Raw genomic sequence first — 19,014 nt, forward strand, 5'->3', positions numbered from 1 at the left:
TCTTCCCTATCCAAAAACCAACAAATCAAGTCTAGGTGAAGCTAAAATTAAACTTTGTAATTTCTATTCGGAAGTATGTTATTTGATTGTTGGGTATGAAAATAAAAGTATGGTTTTGTGTTTGTAATTTCTGTTCCGAAGGTTGTTATTTGATTGCTGGTTATGAAAATATATGTATGGGGTTTGTGCAGTAAAATATTGGGCTAAAGGTGTCTTGGGATGTTATATTTGAGAAACAGATACCCTTCAGCTTAATCTAACGAAAAAGATTCATCTTTGTAATAATTTGTGTTTTAGCCTGAAAAAAAACTTATTTCTGGATATTGAATCCCCTGATATGTGCAGGGAAATGATGCTAACCATTTCATATAGAAGAGATATTGGACTTTTGTAGGTTTGACGTCGGGGATTTTTTTTTCCTTTTCCATTTTCTTGGTGCAATGCGATTTTAAGATTTGTGTGAATTAAATTAAAAAAAAAAAAATTGTAATAAGTGTCAATTTAGGATTTAGTTTTAGGTTTTAAGTTCTATATGGATTCCTTGGAAAACCTTATATCTAAACCCTCTAATTATAACTAGCCATATCAAGTATATATTTTTAGAAAATTCTTAAGTACTTTCAGAGTACGGATAAGTAGTGCTCACTCATCTCACATTCATGATTCATGATGGACTTCACTGTGAATTTAATGAGTGGACCTCGTTATGAATGTGAAAGAAAAGAACACTATTTTCCATACTCTAAGAGTACTTAAGAATTACTCTATATTTTTAAGTGAAAATGTAGGCAATATTACATTTAACTTGATCCTAATTTAGCCCAACTAACCTGGTGAAACAAGGTTCCATTAAAGGGATTTTTTTTTTTGAGGGGGGAGGGAGGTGTTGCAAGATATTTACTCACTACCACCAGTGGAATTTTTTCCCCTAATTTGTAGCTTCTAAATTATTAAGTGAAAAGTTAACGGATACTTTAAGAGCATTGGTTCATATAAGAAGTATTTTTAGAAATTTTTTATAGAAAAAGAAAAAATAATTGGTTATTTAAAAATCTTTTATATTTTCTATAAAAGTGATATTAAAACTTTTTAAAAATAATCCATTTATAAATATACCCTAAAGGCATTCCTTAATATATATAAACCCAAATATTAAACATAAATGTGACAAATGTGATTCGGTTACGGCTTTTGAAAGCTTGTTAGTTTGGACAAAGATGTTTGTGGATTTGCACTGGGTTTGGGGGTGGGAGTGTGGAACGTGGTGATCTTGGTTCAAGTGTGAAAGAAAATTAGAAAAAGGGTTTCAAGGTTTTTATTTATTTATTTTTATGTTGGTTGTAAAGGAAAAGATAGCAAGCACAGATAAAGTGAAGCAATAGGTGGTGGAACAATTAATGGTGGATATCATGCACTATATTTAGAAAAAAAAAAAAAAAAAAAAACCATAAGAAGAGAAATTTCCTGTTTTACCATGGTTAATACCACTCAACGAAGAGTCTTTTGGCTGAATATTGCTAAATTTGAAGTTAATTTGTGTTATAGGTACTGTTTCAACTTATTTAGGAATCTGAGGAAAGAGAGTGAATTTCGGCAATACCATTGCCGAAATTCAACAAAAGTAGGAGAGAGAAATTTTTGATTTTCGGCAACACCATCACCGAAATAGGAGGGAAAATTTTTTATTTTTTTTCCCTCCTATTTCGGCAATGCCATTGCCACATTTCACTTTTTTTTTTTTTTTAAGAAATGATATGTGCACACAATTTTTACAATATTTTTACAACATTTTAAGTGGCAGGTTATATTTGTTGGATTAAAAAAGTAATCTCAGTGTTAAATTCAAATTTTAACTAATAATAACTAATTACCTGTGATTTGTTGTAAAAATGTTGTAAAAATATTGTAAAAATTGTGTGCACATATCATTTCTTAAAAAAAAAAAAAAAAAAAGTGAAATGTGGCAATGGCATTTCCGAAATAGGAGGGAAAATTATATGTGCACACAATTTTTACAATATTTTTACAACAAATTTTAAGTGGCAGGTTATATTTGTTGAATTAAAAAAGTAATTTCAGTGTTAAATTCAAATTTTAACTAATAATAACTAATTACCTGCGATTTGTTGTAAAAATGTTGTAAAAATATTGTAAAAATTGTGTGCACATATCATTTCTTAAAAAAAAAAAAAAAAAAGTGAAATGTGGCAATGGCATTGCCGAAATAGGAGGGAAAATATTTTCCCTCCTATTTCGACAATGCCATTGCCACATTTCACTTTTTTTTTTTTTTTTTTTTTTAAGAAATGATATGTGTACATAATTTTTACAATATTTTTACAACATTTTTACAACAAATTTTAAGTGGCAGGTTATATTTGTTGGATTAAAAAAGTAATCTTAGTGTTAAATTCAAATTTTAACTAATAATAACTAATTACCTGTGATTTGTTGTAAAAATGTTGTAAAAATATTGTAAAAATTGTGTGCACATATCATTTCTTAAAAAAAAAAAAAAAAAGTGAAATGTGGCAATGGCATTGCCGAAATAGGAGGGAAAAAAAATAAAAAATTTTCCCTCCTATTTCGGTGATGGTGTTGCCGAAAATCAAAAATTTCTCTCTCCTACTTTTCTTGAATTTCGGCAATGGTATTGCCGAAATTCACTCTCTTTTCTCAGATCCCTAAATAAGTTGAAACAGTACCTATAATACAAATTAACTTCAAATTTAGCAATATTCAGCCAAAAGACTCCTCAACGAAGGTTACGTTTAATATGAGGTTTACCGATTCTGTGATTTTTAAAATATGATGCGTAGAAAGTAGAATTGCAAGTGGACTTTGTAATTAATTATAGGGCTTTATAGAGAATACTTATTGTATTTAAGCCCTATTCATCATTCCAAAAATAAAGAGAAATATTATGTTTACAATATTTTCGTCACTAATATCTAAGTGGCAGGTGGCAGGTTATTATTAACGGTTATTGGTAGATGAAAAAACAATTTTAGTAATGAGTTGAAATTAGAATTAATAACAACTTATCACCTATGATTTATTGTAAAAATGTTGTGAACATAGCACTTCTAAAAAATAAAATAATCTAAATCCCTAACTTTTATTTAAACTAGTTTGGAACCCTCTCCATATGCATGAAAAAACACACACATACAAACAATACATATAAGTTTCTATTTAATAAATTACGGTTGTTCGTAGTATTATATATGTAAAAAGTTAATCAATAAAGAATTATTTTTAACTAAACAAACAAATGGCATTGGTAAACATAAACACTTAATTTTTTTTTCTTCTAATTTTAGATATATAATTGAGTTTCTTATGATTCATTTATATTGGACTTCTCGTAAGTTACATTGAATTAACTTACTTGATACAAAATTAAAATGTTTTGATAAGACACATAACACAAAATTATATTTTAATTGAAATCTAACTTGGATTATAATTTAATTTTTTCTTAGTTCTAACTTCATATATATATATATATATATGACTTGACGTTAGCCTTCTTCATTAATGTTTATAAAATATATAGGTAAGATCTTTTCTATTATATATATGGCATAAAGCATCTAGATGTATTTTGAACTCACAATAAAAAACCTATTTCTGTTTCAGTGGCAGCTACGACGACTATATGCAGTTACACTGAACCAACTCTCAAGCTCCGATGAGGTGGGAGGTCTCTATTTCTGTTTCAGTGGCAGCTACGTACGGTCACTCAGCTCAGCGACTATAACTGAAGGCGTTTCTTCGTTTGCTAAAAAAGAAAACAAAGAAAATGTCAAGCCTAAATATTATAACTACCAGTCTAAAGAAAATGTCAAGCCTAAAGAAAATGTATTGTGATAGAATAAGACATAATAGGATTGAATCTGTTTACAACAAAAATTAATTAGTGTCTTAATTTGATGATAAAAATAATTATTAGAAGCAAACGTTATAAGTTAAAATCCTATGGTATCTAAAGGATTAAGGCATAGTTTTGATTCTTTCAAAAGAAAATTTTTGTTCGATAAATATCTCTTCACAATTATTTCAGACACATGAAAAAAATTAATTTTTCCCCCCAAATCTAAGTCAATGAACATTACAGTGTTCATTAACTTCTCTCAAGCAAGCTGATGCTGAATATACTTATAATAAAAAAATAAAAAATAAAAAAGCCTACAGACTGATCCCTAAATCCTTCCTCTCCACCCATAAATCCAGGTATGACTCAGTTTTGCGGTTGTAATCTGCATATTGATCTTAAGTGGAATACATGTTGCCCATCATGATCTAATAGCTAAGGCAGAAATGGATTACGGACTTTCTCTCCAGGGTTTTAGATATAATTCACCTGCTCCATGAGAATCACAATTCAAACTTTGTTGCACAATACATATGCAACTCCATAATTTTAGCTTCACCCAATTAAGTAAGATACAGATAATTAGTAAAGTGAATCAAAGGTTTACGACACAAATTGTTTATCATCGGTAATTAAACAATTATCTTATTTAGTCGGAAAATTCAAAACGCACGGAACAAAAGCGCACACTCAGACAGTGTATGTCGACAATGAGTGAAAAACCGCTAATTATTGAAAGCACATATTGAAGCAAGTAGTAAGATTTGGGATACGTGTTAGGAATTGAATTTAGGATCTGTATATCCATTATCCTTTAGCGTATATAATTTTTGTTAGAATCGGGAATGAGAGAACAAAATTTACACTGTTTATCTCCCTTCCAGTGTCTCTCAGGACACACTTGACTGACTTGGCGTGGAAGATTAGTCCAATATTTTCATATTCCTAATTAAGCCTGCCTTTTCATTATTATACCCTCGTTTCATATCTAATCAAGCACAATTTACAATTTTTTGAATATACAAAGCTGGAAACTTGTTTAATTTTTTTTTAAACTCTAATTATTTTTTTTTTCTTTATGTGTGACTAGGCTAGCATGCAACATATATATTTGATGTACCAATACAAAACTCACACCTTTTATCTCTCTCTCTCTCTCTCTCCGGTAGTTTATATATTATAATCATTATTCAAACCTTGCGGACAACTAAAAAGGGTTTGCAGTGAAGTGAACTAGTTCATTGGATGGCACGATCTTGGGACACTTGTCATGTCGGAAGATACTAGTTTTTGAACCAATTAGGTGAATGTTCTGTAGCTAAGACAAACGTAAGCCATAACCCAAGCAAATATATGGATTATGAAATGCGTTTTGAATCGCAGAGACTCAGGGATAGCCAGGATAGAAAGAATCATGGATAATTCTGTCAATGATATACCGTACGTATACGTGCGCACTGTGACGTATTTGGGCAGACTTACCTCGTTTCTTGTTGTGGAGGATTTCTGTGCGTTTTGGCCTTTTCATGACATATTAACCCAAGTTTTCAGTGGTAAAGCGAGAAAAATTTTAGGGTTAAGAACTTATTTGTATAATAATTTCTTTTCATTTGCTGCACTTGCGTGTTGCAGTAAAAATCACAAGCTGATTAAGTACTACGATCATATCTATGAATGTGAAATTAGTAAATACTATAATAAATTTATGTAGTTGGTTAAGTATATAGTAGAAATCCATACCGATTTCTATAAAATATATAAATGTCATTGTTATAATAGTTAGGGCATGCCAGCTTCTATACAGTACAAATACGTACACTCACAACGCCCTATCTCCTCCAAAAACACTCACCCCAATTCCAACGAGATCTTGAATTTCTTCTATCACAAAAATATTTCCTCTTGATCTAAATCTTCAAGATGGCCCTCCGGTGTTTGGAAATCGTTATCAATTCAGCCAAGGACTTGAAGGACGTGAATCTTTTCTCTAAGATGGACGTGTATGCCGTTTCCATGATCAACAACAGCCTCAACCTCAACAATTCCTCCGATCAAAAAACAACAATCGACGAAAACGGTGGTACTAACCCCAAATGGGTGCCGGACTTACCCATGACGTTCATCATCGACGTCAAGGAGGCCATGTGGCTAACCCTCGTCATCAAACTCAAAGCCCACGGGACCTTGGGCGACAAAGATGTTGGTGAAGTCCATGTGCCCATGAAGAATTTGCTTGACAATTGTGGTGGCGCAAAGGATGCAAAACATATGAGTTGCAGCGTTAGGACCCCAGATGGGAAGGCAAAAGGAGCACTAGACTTTTCCTTCAAGTTTGGCATGCTGCGCCTCTTCCAACTGATGAAGTTGTGGGTGCATATCATCAACACCCACCACCTGCACCGGGTTACGGGCCTTATGGCGGATACCCACTTGTACCAGGTTATGGGGGCTACCCAGCTTTTGTTCCAGCTGCACCATATGGTCCATATGCACCAGACACTGCTCTGGCTACGCCGGTGCAGCAGCCACAGAATAATTCTTTCATTCCTGGCTTGTTGGCTGCGGGGTTTGAAGCGGTGGCCGTAGGAGTGGTCAAGGGCATAGTCTATAATAATTTGTTTGGTGATGGTAATGGATTCAATTAGTGAATCGAGTCTTACTGTTGTATGTTTTGGTTGTATAAATGTCTTTTTTATAGTATGTTTGATCATGGAGAGTGAAAAATATATATGAAAATATCCTAAAAGTTAATATCCATATATATACTTCTCTATTATTGTTGTAATTTTCAAATTATTTATAAAGAAAATTACTTTTCTCTCCACTCTTTCCCATTCTAAAGGTTTAAATTAGATCTAGGAGAATATAAGAACTATGTAATTTATGTTCTGAAATTGTTATTTGATTGTTCTGTATGAAAATAGAAGTATAGGTGTGTAAGAAAATATTGGGCTCAAAATGTCTTTTGGATGTTATATTTGAAATAGTTGAACTTGTTGCAAACAAACTGTTGGCCAAGACACCAAGAAAGAACAGAACAAGCACTCTGAGTGGAGAGATGTAGAGTTTGGAAATGGGGTTTCGAGTTTTTGTCAGTGGGGAAGAAGAGTAAGAGATTGTAGAGTTCGAAAATATGGCTCAACTTTAAACCCAATTTTATTTCTTCCATTCATACACTTTCCCAGCAGCCAAATAAGTATAATGAAAACCCAATACAAACCCTAAACTTTCATACTGATTAATTGAACCCAGGAGAAGGAATCTTCAACATATTAAAACTTGGAGCTTGAGGTGGGTACATAATCTTAAAAAGAAAAATAAGACTATGATTTGGGTTTGTTTTTTTTTTTTTTTTTTTTTTGGGTAATATCCTATAGGTATCAAATTAGGTTTTAGTTTTAGGTTTTAAATTCTATAAAGATTTTTTTTATAAGAAACAAACACATGAAAAAGAGAAAATAAAGTTTTAACATATAGATACACTACAAACTTTACTTAAAACTCTTTTATATTATGTGGGTTGTAAAGGTGACCAGATATCCAGAATAAACAAAAAGCAAAGCAATGAGAGCTTTGGAAACATCATTTGGAAAATTTCTACACCCTTCCACACACCCCCCCCCCCCCCTTCAACTAAAAAAAAAAAAGAAAAACCTACAGACAGATCCTTAACTGCTACCTCTCCACCCAAAAATCCAGGCATAATGGTAAAGATAACTGAATTTTTTGTAGCTTACATCTTGATCTTAAGTGGAATCCTTAGAGAGATATTCCCCATCATCTATATAATTAGCAAAGCATTTGACTGGGGATAAAATGCAAGGAACAAAAGCACACACACACAGTGAAATATATATAGCTAAATATTGAAAGCAGTCATAAGTTTGATGATTTAATACATAAGACTTGAATTAATTGAAACTTAAAAGCAAATTGAAGCAAGTAATAAGGACTAGGATACATGTTTGGATCTGCAATCTCAATTTCTCTAGCGTATAGAATTTTTGGATGCACTCGACTTACTTGGACTGAGGGCTAAAAAACAAAAAAAAAGACTTAGTTGGAGTAGAAGATTTGGACTCTCTTACTATTTTTTTTTTTTTTAATCAAAAATTGTTTTTCTTTACTCTGGCAAAAAACCAGTACAATCTCTCTCTCTCTTTATTATGGGGATTGTGTTTATTACACACGAACTGTTTCACAAGTTTACACACCCAATTTTTAAACTAAAACTATAATTTAAAATTACAATTTTAAACTTGAAAATCATGACTTCAAGTGATCATACTCATTAGGTAGATCCTCTGGATCTTAGGACAGTTCCTAAGATTCTAGATAGTGCTCGAATCTACTAAGATGTTAATAGGTAACTGTCCATAAGCCTTGTACGTGGCCATGACGCAGAAAATTATATTGATTATGGAATGTTCTCTGAATCGCAGTGTGGCTCGGCAACAGCTAGGATATGCTCTCTATAGCATACTTGGTGTGGAAGATTAGTGATACAAGTGTGGTGATGCAACTTTTTACTTCTATTCTTTATATTCTTTGTCTTAGGTATTATTAATTTAGAAACACCAAAATTTCATCAAAATTTTGGCATCCTTTACCACAGACCACAGTATTATCACTTCATCTTGACTGAACCTACCCCAATCGCAACACAAAAATAGGGGAAGGAGAAAGGAGTGTTTAAAAAAAAATGGTGAAATAATAAAAGGAGGTATATTGTCATATTATGATAAGATAAATGCAAGAACTTTCTGAAATCGGGTGGGGCTTGATGTTTGAAGGAGACTAGCGGGGGGTGAAGTGCATATTAATGTTTAAACCTTAACCTCTCTTCTATCTCTATAGCGACAGCGTCTCAACAACGGTGGTTCTACTATGCGTGTGAGTGATGTAAATTGTTCGATTTGGCCTACATTTGGTATGGGTCGATGTTTTGTTGATGAAACAAATCCCTAGTTCAATATCTGAACTTAAGAAGCTGAAATCTCATAAGAGCATCTCTAACAGTCTTTGTATAGCTATTTTTGGAGCACCAAAGGCTACTATTCATATTCCAGCCAATTCTCCAAATTTATTTTTGAAGTTGCTACAGTGATTCTCTTAATTTAGAGAACACTGTAGCAACTCCAATCCAATTTTCCTGCTTAAAAAATTATGCAGCTACTATTATATCAATTCTTTCTCTCTCTTCCGGATTTTTTTTTTTGGTTTTTCTCTCATTCTCTCCGTTTTTCACATAATCCAAACACCAAAAAAAAAAAAAAAAAAATCCAATTCTTAAAATAAAATTGAATCAAAACAAGCATATATGAAAAAATAAAAAATAAATAAAATAATCATAACAATTCTTTCTCTCAAACATCTCTAAAAACTCAAGCATAATCAAAATACAGCTCAAAAACATAATCTTAAAATTAATCAAACCATAACAATAAAAACTAAAAAAAGAAAGAAAAAAAAAAAAAAGACACAAGCTATCTACCATCTGGGCTGCGTTGGGAGGAAGACGAGCAGCGGCAGTGAAGCGGAAGGCACAGCGGCACAGAGAGTGGAGCCATCTAACCCATGTGTGGTGGAGAAAAATCAAGAGAAAAGAAAAAGAAAAAGAAAAAAAAGGAAACGTATGGCCGGTTGAAAGAAACAAAGGAAAAATACAATTTAGCTATTACAATATTTTCACAATAAATTTTAAGTAGTATATTGTTATTAGCTAATATTGGTGAGTAAAAATATAATTTCAGTTGTGGGTTCAAATTAAAAATAGTAATAACTTTCCACATAAGATTTTGATGTGATTCTTGTGAAAGTATTGTAAAAAATATTGTGAATATAACACTTTTTATTGAAAAATATAGTTGTTAAAAAAAGAATAAATGATGATTAAAAAAAGAATAAACAATGAATGAAGAAATAATATTTAAATGAGATAGAGAATCTGTTGGAAGTGTATTTGGAAAAGTGGGTATATAAAAGTTAAATGTCACTGTTCATTCTCCAAACAGTACAAAAATTTGGAGAAGCTGCTGGAGATGCTCTAAGGTTTGGAGTCCAGCAAACAAGATCTTATTGGGTCAGGTTGCAGGTGACTCTCAACCTGACCCGGCCCAACCCGACCCGGCCCAACCCGTATCTTGGTAAGTCCTAGTTTGGACAAGCTGGCACCTCCTCTTTTTTTATTTTATTTAAATGTGAAATGAGTGATATTATTAGAACAACAACTTCAATACAAACAGTTTTTTTTTTTTGTGGGGGGTGGGGGGGTGTTGGAGGTGGGTTAATTCATGTCATGGGGACTAGGGGTAGGTGCCAAAGCATTTTGGTCGTGACAATCAATTGTAAGCCGTAGTTATTAAAACCATACCTAACCAATGGTTAAACTGTCAACCAACGAACATAACAAATTTTGGGCTACTATGAAAGAAATACCAAATTAGCAAAACCACTCAATTAAAATGAGAAAAACCAATGGTGTTTTAGAAAAATTCATACAATTTTATTCGAACTATCTAATTTTTTCCTTTTATCTTAAGTAATTTTAATAAATAAATAAAGCATACTTTCTTCAATTTTGTACATTCATTTATGAATTTTTTCTTTACATCTTTCAATTTTAAAAATTGAAAAAAGTTGTGAAAAGAAAAATTCAAGTGTTCTATTTTTTGGCCATTTTTATGTAAAAACACATTAAAATCTATCTTTGAATAAATTTTTTGGACAATAATATTCTATTAATATTAATATATGTTATACTTGGATAAACACACAGAATAGTGACTTCAACACTATTCCTCATATATATATATATATATATATATATTAGAGAAACAATAATACTTATTAGAACACACGAACATGAAAATAGTATATAGAGTTTTTTAAACAAGTTTATAAAATATTACTATGGGGGCCATTTAGCTAGAAAGTACTATTAAAACTGTACGAATTGGGCCTATTGCCCAATCCGAGGATATTAACTAATCTGAGGATGGTCAAATAAGGTTATTATGGGAATGGTATGAGAAGAAGAAATAAGGATTGTGTATGATAGTCCAAAATATGTTCGAGGAGAAAAGTCATCTCAAAAACAGAGATCCGAGGTCAGTAAGAATGTCTTATTATCCTAGACATTCTTCAAGATTGCATCACGATTAGAAATCGGACATTAGATAAGGGATAAGTAAAGGGAGGCAACAAATATCTTCAAAAACTGCTACCTCCACATTAAATGCATCCCAGCTAACTCTCTGGCCGCATTAATGTGGAGGTGCTATTTGAAAAGTGGTTAAGTAGCCTTATAGCTACTAGGTGAAGGTTCTAGGAGGTGTTAGATGGGACAAGAAAGAGTTTCTAGAACCTAACCTACACGTGTATGGTAGAGATGATATCAAGATTATAGTATATAGCATGGAAAGGTGGCCTAAAGAAAAAAGGATCGGAAAAATCAAGAAATCTTTGTAATAATACTTTGAACTCTTGTAACTTTGTTCATCAACAAGACATTATAACATAGCTCCTCAGGCCCTGCCGAGGACAAATTTTCTTATCTTACTTATGTTTGATGCTCTTAAATCAACAACTGTTATTATCTTTCTTCTTGAATAGAATTAGTTCTTTTACCCACGTTCTACAAATTTATTGTTTAGGTTCTTTGGGCTAAAACCCAATCCTATATTTGGTCCAATCCAAATTCAGTCCTTACAATTACATAACCAAATTATTAAGGTGGTATTGATAGAACAGACTTCATTTTCATCCCTTGTCATCTCTCTGCATCTTAGGAGTAGGAACATATGTAAAACTAACCCAATTTACGTGCTCTCTTACTAACCTAGGGTTCTTAAGTATGATCCATTTCCATAGAGTGGTATTAGGGGAAAATTTTGAGTCATAATGGAGCGTGATTTTGCGTTGTGTGAGAGGTCTGGTAAAGAAGAAGCAGAGTTGCAATGTAGTACTAAGAAAGTTAAGGAGGATCAGACCCTCGGCTCCTCTCAGGCTAACCTTGATGGGTGTGTAGGTACAGGTGGAACGCTATCCTACAAGGCCAAACTTGTTGGGGACATCCCCCGTGCCTATGCCTAGGTGTTTAAGTTCCATGCTGACAAAGAAGAGGAACCTTTCTCTGATGAGGAGGTAGATGACCCCACTGAAGGCACTGTGGCCATCAAGCTATCCAAAAGGACAAAAATGCACATTAGGGCCAAATGGGCGTACTCCCTTATTGTGAAAGTCTTTGGGAGAATAATAGGGTTTCACTTCCTGCACTCTAGGATCATGCACCTCTGGAAACTAGTAGGGAGATTGGATTGCATTGATCTAGAAAATGATTTCTATCTAATCAAGTTTGGGCTGGTTGAGGATTATGAAAAAGTTCTGAAGGGGGGACCTTAGTTTATAGGGAAACACCATCTTACTATTCATGCATGGGAGCCCTACTTCAAATCCACAGTGGCTACCAGCTCCAAGGTTGCTGTTTGGGCTCGCCTACCGGGGCTCCCTATTGAGTTTTATGAACTGGAGGTCTTAAAGGAGATTGGGTAGGCCATTGGACCTGTCTTCAGATTGATGCCAACATTGTTGCTGGCACAAGAGGTCGTTATGATAAACTTTGTATTCAGGTTGACTTGGACACACCGCTGCCGAGGAGTATTCTCATTGGAAGATTCAGGCAAGACATTTTATATGAGGGTATTGGCTCACTCTGTTTTTCATGTGGTAGAATAGGGCACCAAAAAAATCATTTCCCTTATGCAGTCAAAGATATGGTGGTGGAAATGGACAAGGGCGACGAGAGTGAGCTGAAGAGAAATGACAATGAGGTGGCAGAAGTACCAATCTCGATGAAAAAGAAGCGGGAGATGACAAGGGAGATTATGGCCTTTGGATGCTAGTGCGGCGTAAGAAACAAGCTTCTAAATCTCGGGTAATTTGTGCCCACCTCCTCAAGTCAAATCCGGGGCAAATCTCAGCATTAAATGCTACAAATTTGGGTCGGCTTATAAGGTTTTATTTAGAAGTTAACCCACCAACTTGGCCTCCTACAGCTTCGCCAAATGGGAAGTGTAAAATAAGGAGATTTGAGAACTCAAGTCTGGATATGTCCACTTTTTCCCTTAGCCAAGAGACAACGGCTTCTGACACACCCCAAAGTGAGTTGTCCAAGACAACTTGTTGCCCCTCATTTTTGGAGAAGGAGGACCCCATCGGTACCCACACTTCTCCAATTTCAAATCCTCCAAGGGTTGAAACACCCACTTTCTCACCTAAAGTGAACAACAAGACTAACCCTAAACAAAAAGATGCAAGCAATGAGGGACAACTCCCAAAGACAATGAGCAATAAGCCTCCGCGAAAAAATAATGAACCTGTCCCCATCTTTCATCAAGCAGATCAGAGCATCCCCCACCATGATCTGGGGATGGTTCAACCAGGAGCAACTGCAAGCATGGAGCCACATTTTTCTCCTAACTCCAGAGAGCCAAGATTTAGGTTTTTTTTCCGCTGACAGTCCCGGCATGGCTAGAGTGGGAAAATCCCTGGTGGAGATTCCCAACGGATAGTCCGTTAGTAGCAGAAGGGAAGATAATGGGTTGGAGAGCACTATCGCTAACTTCGCTAGATCGTCTTTTGCCCGAATCAAGCCTTTTGGAAGAGGTTTAAACAAGGAAAATCTCGGCAGACGTAGTAATAGCAACAAGTTTAATAGGGTCTTCGGAAGCCATCCAACTGATTCAGGTATGTGGAAGATAGCCACAAATAAATCTTTTGATCAACTCGAGGGAGTAGTTAATGGGGATTATGAAGCATGCGATATGCATTTGGAAGAATAAGGAGGAGCCCAAGTCCAGGCTGAGGGAGCTGAGTTGGAACTTACTGAACTTGGCAAGGAACCGATTTCAGATCAGTAGGGACTTGCCTGTTTATCTTCCAGTAACCATGAATATCATTTGCTGGAACTGCAGAGGGGCTTTAAACCCTCGTTTCTGATCTACCTTGGATAGCTTGATGAGCAAGTATAATCCATCACTTGTTATTGTGACTAAGACCCGTATTAGTGGAACGCGAGCAAAAGACATTACAGATAGACTCCATTTTGATAGAGCCATACACACAGAAAAAATTAGGTACGTTGGAGGGCTCTGGCTACTTTGGAATTCAGATGTTGTGGAAGTCACTCAATTGGTGAAGACTGAATAGGGAAATTCATATCATTGTAAAGGCACTTTCCTCTAACCTGTCTTGGATTCTATCTTGTATATATGCAAGTCCTAGATTTGCTGAACGTAAGTTACTTTGGGAGAATTTAGCTAAAGTTTTAGGGCTGCACAATTTAGCCTGGACAATGTTAGGTGACTTTAATGAGGTTTTTTCTAGTGCTGATAAGTGTGGGGGGAATCCAGATAATATGAGAAGAGCCCAAATTTTTAAGGACTGCCTAGATGCATGCAATTTAATTGACCTTGAATTTCAGGGTCCAAGATATACCTAGGTGAATAAGCAGGACATTGGTCACTTCATACAAGAACGCCTGGACAGAGGTTTGGCCAACTAGGATTGGCTTAATCTTTACTCGGAGGCTTTAGTTACCTACCTTACCAGGATGCATTCTGATCATTGTCCCATCTTACTCTGCCTTGATAGGCCACCAACTGTTAGGCTGACTAGACCTTTCAAGTTCCAACCAGTCTAGATGTCCCATCCCCTTTTTGTAAAATTTCTTATAGATAATTGGGCTAGCGACCTCAGCCTCAGCTCACTAAGGTAATAAAATTTTGGAATAAGGAGGTTTTTGGGAATATATTCCATAGTAAGAGAAAAGTGGAGGCACGGCTTGTGGGCATCCAAAAAGCCCTGGCTAATGGACCAAATGCCTAACTCTTAGCCTTGGAGAGATAGTTGAGGAAAGAGTATTGGGAAGTTAATCAGCAGGAGGAGAAGTTTTGGTCTGTTAAATCCAGATACAACTGGCTGATCCAGGGAGATAGAAATACAACATTTTTCCATACTTCAGTGCTAGTTCGAAGGAAAAGGAATAGGATTTCTTGTTTCAAGGATAGTATAGGAAATTTGATTCACAATGAGGAAAGTATTACTTCAATTATTAGAGAGGGTTACATATCCTTGTTCACAACAAGTAAAGTGAGTGCTCCCATCTCAATCTAGAATGTCACAAGCTGGACCAACAGCTTGTCAAGAGAGGAAGGTGAAATGATCAAGTGCCAGGTCACAAGGAAGGAGGTAAAAGGCTTTGGAGCATGAAGCCCTTCAAGGCCCCTGGCCTTGATGGAATGCATGTGGGCTTCTATCAGAGAAACTGGAAAGTTGTGGAAGATGTGGTTATGAGGGAAGTTCGCTCAATCTTTAACACCGGGGTCATGCCTAGCCATTTGAACCAGACCTCGATCACCCTCATACCTAAGTGCACAGGTGCAGATTGCCTTAGTTTATACAGACCAATCAGCCTTTGTAATACTATTTACAAGATCTAGACAAAAATCATCGTTTAAAGACTTAGACCACTCTTGGACAAGCTAGTTTCCCCCTTGCAAGCAGCCTTTGTTCCGAGGAGGAAAGGGCTTGATAATATGATCATTGTGCAAGAGCTCATACATACGATGAGTACAAAGAAGGGTAATCAAGGCTACATGACAATAAAAATTGATCTTTAAAAGGCGTACGACAGACTTGAGTGGCACTTTATTCAAGATGTTCTTACTTTTTACAATCTCCCTCAGGACACTATTAAGCTTATAATGAGTTGTATCTCGGGTTCATTCATCTCAGTCCTATTTAATGGAGGAAAACTTGATTCTTTTCTTCCCTCAAGAGGAATCAGGCAGGGGGACCCTTTCTCTCCCTATCTTTTCATTTGGTGTATGGAAATTCTGGAACTTTTAATTACTGATCAGTGTTCTTCGAAACTTTGGGACCCGCTCAAGTCCTCTCAAAGTGGGCCATCCTTCTCACACTTCTTTTTTGCGGGCGACCTAGTTCTTTTTGCAAACGTCGGTGTGAAGAACTGTAATAGCATTCAGGACACACTAGACACTTTTTGTGACCTCTCAAGTCAGAAAGTGAATATGACCAAGTCGAAGGTTTTCTTTTCGCCAAACATTGGTGAAGAGACTCGTGACTCCTTATGCAGCATCCTTGGCTTCAAGTCAACCCCTAATTTGGGAAAGTATCTTGGGTTTCCCATTCAACACAAGAACTTCTCCTCTTGGGATTTTGATTTCATTTTGGAAAAAGTTCAAAATAAACTCCAATGCTGGAAAGCTAATCTGCTATCCATGGCTAGTAGACTGATTCTGACAAAAGCGGTGATCTCAGCCATTCCCTCCTACACTATACAATGGTTCATTCTGCCAAGTAGAATCCATGCCAACTTGGATAGATTAGCAGGAATTTCTTATGGGGTTCCATTGAAGACAACAAAAAGCTTCACATAATTGGTTGGAATAAAGTTACTAAGCCAAAAAACAGAGGGGGACTGGGCTTACATGCTGCCAAGGAGAGAAACACCACACTGGTAGCAAAATTATGCTGGAGAATGAGGGGAGAAAGTGGTGAGCTCTAGTTCAAAGTCTTGAAATACAAATACAAAAGGAGGTTAATTTCTAGCAAGGCTCCTAAATCTAGATCTTGGAAGGCAGTGCTTCATGGCGTAGCTATGTGTGAATTGGGTTCAAAATGGTCCATTAGTAGCAACAGTCAGCTATCCTTTTAGGATGATAAATGGCTAGATATGGGCACAGTCAGAGAGTGCATTGAAGGCCCACTTCATAAGGGAGAGGCTGACATCTGGGTATGTGACATTCACTCTAATGGTATGTGGGAGTTGCATAAACTCACCTTTATCTTCCCTCCACTCCTTAGTCAATCCATTAAGGCAATGTCGATAAGAACAACCTCATCAGGTGAGGACCACTTGTCATGGATTTCCAGCCCTAGAAGGGAGTTTGATTCTAATAATGCTTATCTTATTGTTTATGGAGCCAACACCAATGAAGAGTGCTTTCGGGGTAATTGGATATGGAAGCTTAAGACCTTGCCCAAAATACACATGTTTCTTTGGAAATGCTACCATAATAGTATTCCAGTTAAGACCATTCTCGCCTATGGGGGCATTTAGTTGTCCCCAGCATGTGATATCTGTAATGATCAGCTTGAAACCATAAGCCACGTGTTAAGGGAATGCATTGCAGCACAAAAGTTCTGGGCTGAATCCAATCGGCCTGATGACATGCACCACACTTTTGGTCTAGAAGTAATGGAGTGGATCAAAGCTAATGCGTGTTGCACTGTACTAGCAAAGGGGAAGAGTTATCCTTGGGCACATTTCTTCCTTTTTGGCATTTGGTAACTATGGCTCCAAAGGAATTAAAGATTGTTTCAATCCCCCCAAAATATCTGAATTTGTGCAAAACTGTGGAGTCACAGGTTTATGAGTATTGGTATTGTGTTCTTGAACATGCAAATCCCAGGCCTCGTTCTACTATTGCTGTTGGTTGGGTGAAACCACCTGTGAACTGGGTTAAATTAAACATGAATAGCTCGACACTGGGGAATCCTGTGTTAGCAGGGGGTGAAGGGCTTATACGAGATTGTCATGGTAACTAGATCTCGAGTTTTGCAAGGGCTATTGGATTCACTTTGAGCATAGCTGCTGAGCTCAAGGCTGTACGAGATGGACTAACTCAGTGCTGTAATCTCTCACTTGTGGCGGTGGAAGTAGAGATTGATGCCTCAGTAGTGGTCTCCTTGTTATCGCAAGCCACTCATACTAATGGTGAATTTTTCTCTCTGATTGATGACCGCAGGAACCTAATGAAGAACATTCCCCAGGTCCGATTGAAACACTGCTTTAGAGAAGCAAACCGCTGCACAGATGCTCTCGCAAGTTTTGGAGCCAACATGGAGGATGATTTTGTTGTTTTTTAGTACCCTCCCTCTCTAATTGTTAGTCTTTTGTATTTGGACAAGATGGGCTTGTCCCAAGATCATATTTGTAATATTGTGGTGGATGCCACCTAGTTTATTAATATATTATCCAGTTTACCCAAAAAAGAATTAGGGGACAATTTTTGCACATCGTTGGGCCTGTGAAATTTCTTGTTCCAAAAAATGGAAACAGCCCAAAACTGACCCCAAAACCATAATCTTCATTTTCTAGCAAATTTAAGCCCATAACCCGTGGATTGTAGCCCAATAACTCACGGCCCACAAGTATACCTATTAAAAGTGATCAGACAAGGAGGAGGAGATGGGCTAATTTGTCCACGTGACCAGCCCAAAGCACACTGACATGAACAACAAGCATTTTGAGCAAACTTAAATTGGGTCCACAAAGACAATCCAAAAGGCCATTAATATGGCCCACATGCTTGGCTAAACAACAAATAGAAATGGCTAGATTGAGCTCCACAAATTCAGCACCGAAGCACATGAATACAGGCCATTAATGAAGAGAGGCCGACTTGGCCCCACGGAATTGATAGTTTGATACCAAGTAAGCGAGGGTCCACTACTAATCAAAGGCTAAAATGAAATAAATTCCTTCTTTATAATGTGACTGTGAGATTATTGGAACCATGATTGATGTAATGTGTAAGAATAGGAACTCATAAAATCAAAAAAATATTTGTTGCGTTAGAAGTCTCACCATGATCCCTTAAATTCAACAAATTGAAAAGGGAGTTTTTTTCTTTTGGGTTAGCTTTTTTTTATGGAGCTCAATCAACCAAGTTGCTATTCTAGGTGGAAAGCCAACACCAATTCATTCTTCTCGGGATGAGTTAATATACCCAATAGTCATAATTGATTTTCTCTCCATTCAGAAGGTTTTTGAATGATTACATTATTATTATTATAAAAACAAAGAGGGCTTTAAAGTGAAGGCGAGGGGATGCGATTAACTTTGTTTATTTGTTTGTTTTTGTTTTTGTTTTTGTTTTTTTTTTTTTAAAGAAGAAAACATGAGCGGATTTTTATTAAGATGAGATTAACTCCAGAGTAGAAAATACAACAACATACAGTTGAAAACACATATTCATTTTTGTTTCTTGTACATTAAGTTGCATTCAACAGATATGTAACGCATCATTTTGAGTTCTTAATTACACAAG

The 19,014-nt window shown here is 35.8% G+C and overlaps 1 protein-coding gene across 1 annotated transcript; it reads left to right on the top strand.

The window, feature by feature from the left end:
• Positions 1-5,797: 5,797 nt before the first annotated feature.
• LOC115980540 (protein SRC2 homolog) lies at positions 5,798-6,522 on the top strand. Its single transcript, XM_031102773.1, has 2 exons — positions 5,798-6,212; positions 6,317-6,522. The coding sequence occupies exons 1-2, from the start codon at positions 5,798-5,800 to the stop codon at positions 6,520-6,522; spliced, it is 621 nt and encodes a 206-aa protein (XP_030958633.1).
• The last annotated feature ends 12,492 nt before the right edge of the window (positions 6,523-19,014 follow it).

This window comes from Quercus lobata, chromosome 3 (genome assembly GCF_001633185.2).
Source record: "Quercus lobata isolate SW786 chromosome 3, ValleyOak3.0 Primary Assembly, whole genome shotgun sequence".
Classification (NCBI taxonomy): domain Eukaryota; kingdom Viridiplantae; phylum Streptophyta; class Magnoliopsida; order Fagales; family Fagaceae; genus Quercus; species Quercus lobata.